The following is a 4,590-nucleotide window of genomic DNA, read 5'->3' as shown; positions in this document are numbered from 1 at the left end:
ATATCTCATTTCCATACACAAGGACTAGCAGAACTTAGCTGATGAATAACTTCACCTTTGTTTGAATGGAAGATTTAATTCTGTCTGAGACTTCTAATTGCGATTCTGATTTCCCCAAGCTTGTTGGTATTGTCCTCATTAGACCCTCCCTTTGTTGGTTTCACACTTCCAAGCAATGTACTTGTACATCTACATACTCTATATCTTGTCCTTAGATCGTAGCTGGCTCTTTTATGTCAGAGCTGAGTCTTTTGTTTCCAAAACATTCATTTCTGAAGTCATTTCGACTTATATTTTTATCTAGTCTTTGTGTCTTTTGACAAATGTCCTGAAATTTCAAGGAAAGTATAGTAAGAGTATTATTATGTTTTACAAATGTTTCACATTAGATGAATATGTTGCATTTTTGGCAAGAATGAAAATTTTTTTGCAAAATATTTGAAATAAAAGTACATGTATACACATTTTAAAAGGTGCAAAAGTCACATGTCTGTTGCGAAATTTAATATTTTTATCCACAAAAATTATCTGTAATGAAACAATATATTTTTAATTAGCTACGTAGGAAAATGAGTTCAATGGACATATTAAAATTGAAGATGTAGCCACACAAACAATTTTTAAAATTGAAAATTTTAAAATAGATTTTAATGATGTTTGGTTAAATTTCAGTTGTGTAGATTGTCATCAGAACACCTATTACGTCAGTGTAAATATCTACTGAGAAAGTACAAGTTTCAGGAGCTGGCGGAACACAATCCCCACACTGCCATGTTGTACCTACAGAATGATCTAGCCAGTATTGTCGATCACAAAAATAAAAAAGAACGGGAAGAGGTATCAACTTTAAAGCAGTTTTAAACCACATGAAGAAATATTAATGTAAAGAAACTGAAAAATGCAAATATAAAAATCATGAAATAAATTAGTAAAAAATTAGATTATGGATCACTTGTGCATAATGATATATGATATGCTGTGGTATTCAATATGCTTTTTCTATAATTTCTTAATAGAATTAAAAAAAATCTTTCATTTATAAAGATTTATTAAGTGTAAATATCTGAATGTGCTATTCCTAAAATAAAAATTGTTTAAAATAATAACAAGTTATCAAACTATCTACAATTTTTATAGAACACGTATTTCAATTCAATTTTAATGTTTCCATTATTTAAATGTGTTGAGTTTGAATAGTATATTTTTAAAATTACAAGTAGGTTATATTTCCTTATTCTTAGTTTGAGTCCCTGGCTACAACTTTGTTCCAGAGCCCTGAGGATGAAATAGAAGGAAATGAAGGTAAATACATGCTTGTACTTTATACCTTTCTGAACACATTAAAACGGAATGCATAAATTTACTTATGAAATAGACTTAATTTGGATGGAGTGTTTCTTAGGTGTTTGATTTATGACTAATTTATGATTTTTAACAAAATAAGATTAAACTTCTAAACTTCAAGGCAATAAATACAAGTGAATACTAGTATATTCAACTTACTAGCAAACATATGATTCTCAAGTACAGAATGTATTTCGTTCAACAAGTGCATCAGAGACAATAAATTATAAAATACCTTTTGCAGAGGCAATTTTGGTAGATACTAGTGAACATCACATGGCTAGGACGGAACTATTCGACCAGTTAGTGGCCTTTTTCCCTGAGCACATGTCTCAGCCTAAAGGAAATCTTGTGGACCTTATTCCTCTGACCTGATATTCTGCTGTGTGGTTTATATATAAATGGCATCCCCAGTCCCTAAAATAAAAATGTTGGAATGAAATTAACTGTTTGCTACATTTTAGCTTACCTGTGCCAAAAATTTACTATTATACAGCTACTGTACTTATGAAAGAGTGGCGAGGTACATGTGTATACTTTGCTAAAAAGTAACAAGCATACAGTGTACTCTAGAATGTTAATTTAAAAAATAATGATAAGCTTTTACTATTCTAATCGTTCTGTTTTTTATACATGTATATGGGTGTATGACCATTATAATGTCTTCATACATGTTAAGAATTTTTATTGTTAGTAAAATCATTTGTTGATTTAATGATATAACTACAAGAAAGTGATGTATTATTAAAGTATTACCAACCAGTCATTATAGGAAGTATAGAATAATTACTGTTGCATAATCTAGTACATGTATTTTAATTCTTCCAATTTAATTTATTGACTGATGTGTTTATTGACTAAATACAAATATAGTACACTATTGTACTTGTAAATATATGTTGTATAAATCTGTACAGAATTCATGGATGTATATCAATAAAATTTATCAAAGTACTGCAACAGTACTTTTCAATCTAAAATGTATTACCTTTTTTCTTAAAATTGGGACGTTGAAACCTTGTACAATCTATCTATTATATCGAGAGTGGCTCAGATATAATATTCTACGAAACAATTGAATAATAAAATACGTCTCCTGTTATGTAAATTATCCCACGTTTCCAACTATCGTTGATGCCCTGGAATACCGAACAAACTAGACAGTGATTGTGAAATACCCTCTTCCACTGGCTTATTTCATTTTATACATCCCTTTACAAAGATATTGATTTAACAGAGACTTTGTGTGCATAGATAATAGATTTTTTTTAAACAAACAGATATGGGTAGTATTTAGTATCGTAAAACTGTTATCTTGAGATGATTACATAACCACCAAATCACCCTTTCTGCCACTTTGTAGACGACAAAATATCAGAATCGTAAGTACGTTTTTTTCTTAATCATTTTGCATTTTACTTTCATTTTTTTCAATTCTATAAAATCTGGAAAGCATCAAACCTAAGACGTTAAAATATTGACGTTCCTACGACGTAAAAAGTCGCATATCTTTCTACTTGTTCTAATAAGACTTATTAACCAATGTCCTTGTCATTGAATTGACATGATCTAGATCCTTCATTGCTCAATGGCGCTTAGTTTTAAATATAGATCTAAGAAGACAATAACCCGTAAACGGCGACGTCTTTAAATGGGTGAAATAATTTTCAAATGGGACCTAAAGCAACAAACAACCAAACCATATAAAAAATTTGCTGTAGTTCCGCAAACAAGCATATACTGCAGTATTTCATAGAGAGCAAAGGCGAAGAGGTGCATACTAAATTGTTTTCCAATTTTCGACTAAATAAAAAAAATGTTATTCAAAGGTAAATTTTGCTTACAGAGTGCAATAATTCTTGCGTAATCTACATGTATGTAATCAAATGGCGGTTTTCATGTGTTATCTTCACCTTACCGCCCGAAGTATATATAATTATCTGTGCAGTTGTCTGTGTATGTTCAAACGAAGTGTCTTTCTGCTCTGAATTCAATTAATTATCCCTAAAACCTTAACGTACATCAAATATACGATTTGGCTGATCAGTATGTATTGAATAAAAGAGCAGTTTGCAATCCTGGTCAAGACTTGTGGTATACCTGTATACTATAGTAGTTTTCTATAAAATAATGATTGAATCTCATGATTTAGTTTTCAAGGATTGAAATATATGTCTAAGTCATGAAATCTTGAATGGCCAGGATTGTAATCTTGACCGACCAGTTGAATTACAATTTAATTAATGAAACACATGGAACATGATATGAGGGGAGGGGGTTCCTATGGATTTCCTTATTTAAGGACAGATGATACAAACAATTTTATTTTTTTTCTTAATATCATCTCACAGGCTTAGAAAAGTGAATTATTCTTGGAATTTTTTCTCCCTAGTCTTGGACAATGAAATAGACTTGGAAAATATTAGCTAATGCTTCAATAAAATTACAAATATGGACAAATCATGCTTAGTAAAGGTTCACAGATGAAAACAAATTTCAGAATATGTTAGCTTAGTGCTAAATGTATAATATGAACTTTAAAATGTGGTAGATTTTATGAGGAAACTCAAAAAGGGGAAAATCAGAAAAATCACGTGTTGATTTTTACATTTTGCTGTTCCTCATAAAATTTACCAGGCTCGGTATTCAGTATTTTTCTTTAAAGTTTATATTTCATTTTTAGCACTAAGCAAACATATTCTGAAACTTGTTTTCATATGTAAACCTTTACTGAGTTGATTTGTCCATATTTGTAATTTTATTGAACTATTAACCAATATTTCCAAGTTAAGTCTCCCATAAAGAAAAAAATATGTTTCATGATCTGTCCTTAATTTTAAATCGCTATTCATAATTTTTTTTTCATTAATATCAAATACATGCATGTAATAATATAATTCAAGCACCAGATCTGTGATTAGATATACTGACCTCAACTTGTTAAACGGCAACTTCCCTTACTGAATCAGCAATTAATATATAATTAGTATACCCTGAATTATCACCTGCATACGGAGATATTTACATCTCTCAATTGATTCGATAGCAAGAACATGTTCAATTTTTGAAAAGAGGTAAGTTATTGCCAATAAGTTTATGAAAAAAATATCAACAGTTTTTTTTCTGATATGCTTAAAAAATAATTGTTTTCTGAAGATCAAAAAGTTAAGCCATTCGTTCGTGGCGGGTGACCGAATAATATTGAATGATGACCTCAGATATAACATTTACTGGACATTTTAACGT

The 4,590-nt window shown here is 30.0% G+C and overlaps 1 protein-coding gene across 1 annotated transcript; it reads left to right on the top strand.

Moving 5' to 3' along the window:
- The first annotated feature begins 642 nt into the window (after positions 1 to 642).
- Positions 643 to 2,589, top strand: LOC134272367 (muskelin-like). Its single transcript, XM_062754614.1, has 3 exons — positions 643 to 837; positions 1,242 to 1,302; positions 1,589 to 2,589. Exons 1-3 carry the CDS (start codon positions 772 to 774, stop codon positions 1,717 to 1,719), a joined length of 258 nt encoding a protein of 85 aa, XP_062610598.1. The 5' UTR covers positions 643 to 771; the 3' UTR covers positions 1,720 to 2,589.
- Positions 2,590 to 4,590: the final 2,001 nt, after the last annotated feature.

The sequence above is a fragment of the Saccostrea cucullata genome, unplaced genomic scaffold (genome assembly GCF_032062105.1).
Source record: "Saccostrea cucullata isolate Sc308-1 unplaced genomic scaffold, CSIRO_AGI_Scuc_v1 ctg8358, whole genome shotgun sequence".
Classification (NCBI taxonomy): domain Eukaryota; kingdom Metazoa; phylum Mollusca; class Bivalvia; order Ostreida; family Ostreidae; genus Saccostrea; species Saccostrea cuccullata.
The sequence above is the reverse complement of the archived record's forward strand: the minus strand, read 5'-3'. Positions and strand labels throughout refer to the sequence as shown.

Coding starts and splice junctions, on each gene's coding strand:
- LOC134272367 (XM_062754614.1), top strand. CDS start 772: ATGTTGTACCTACAGAATGATCTAGCCAGTATTGTCGATCACAAAAAT. Junction 838..1,241: donor ATAAAAAAGAACGGGAAGAG/GTATCAACTTTA, acceptor CCTTATTCTTAG/TTTGAGTCCCTGGCTACAAC. Junction 1,303..1,588: donor TGAAATAGAAGGAAATGAAG/GTAAATACATGC, acceptor TACCTTTTGCAG/AGGCAATTTTGGTAGATACT.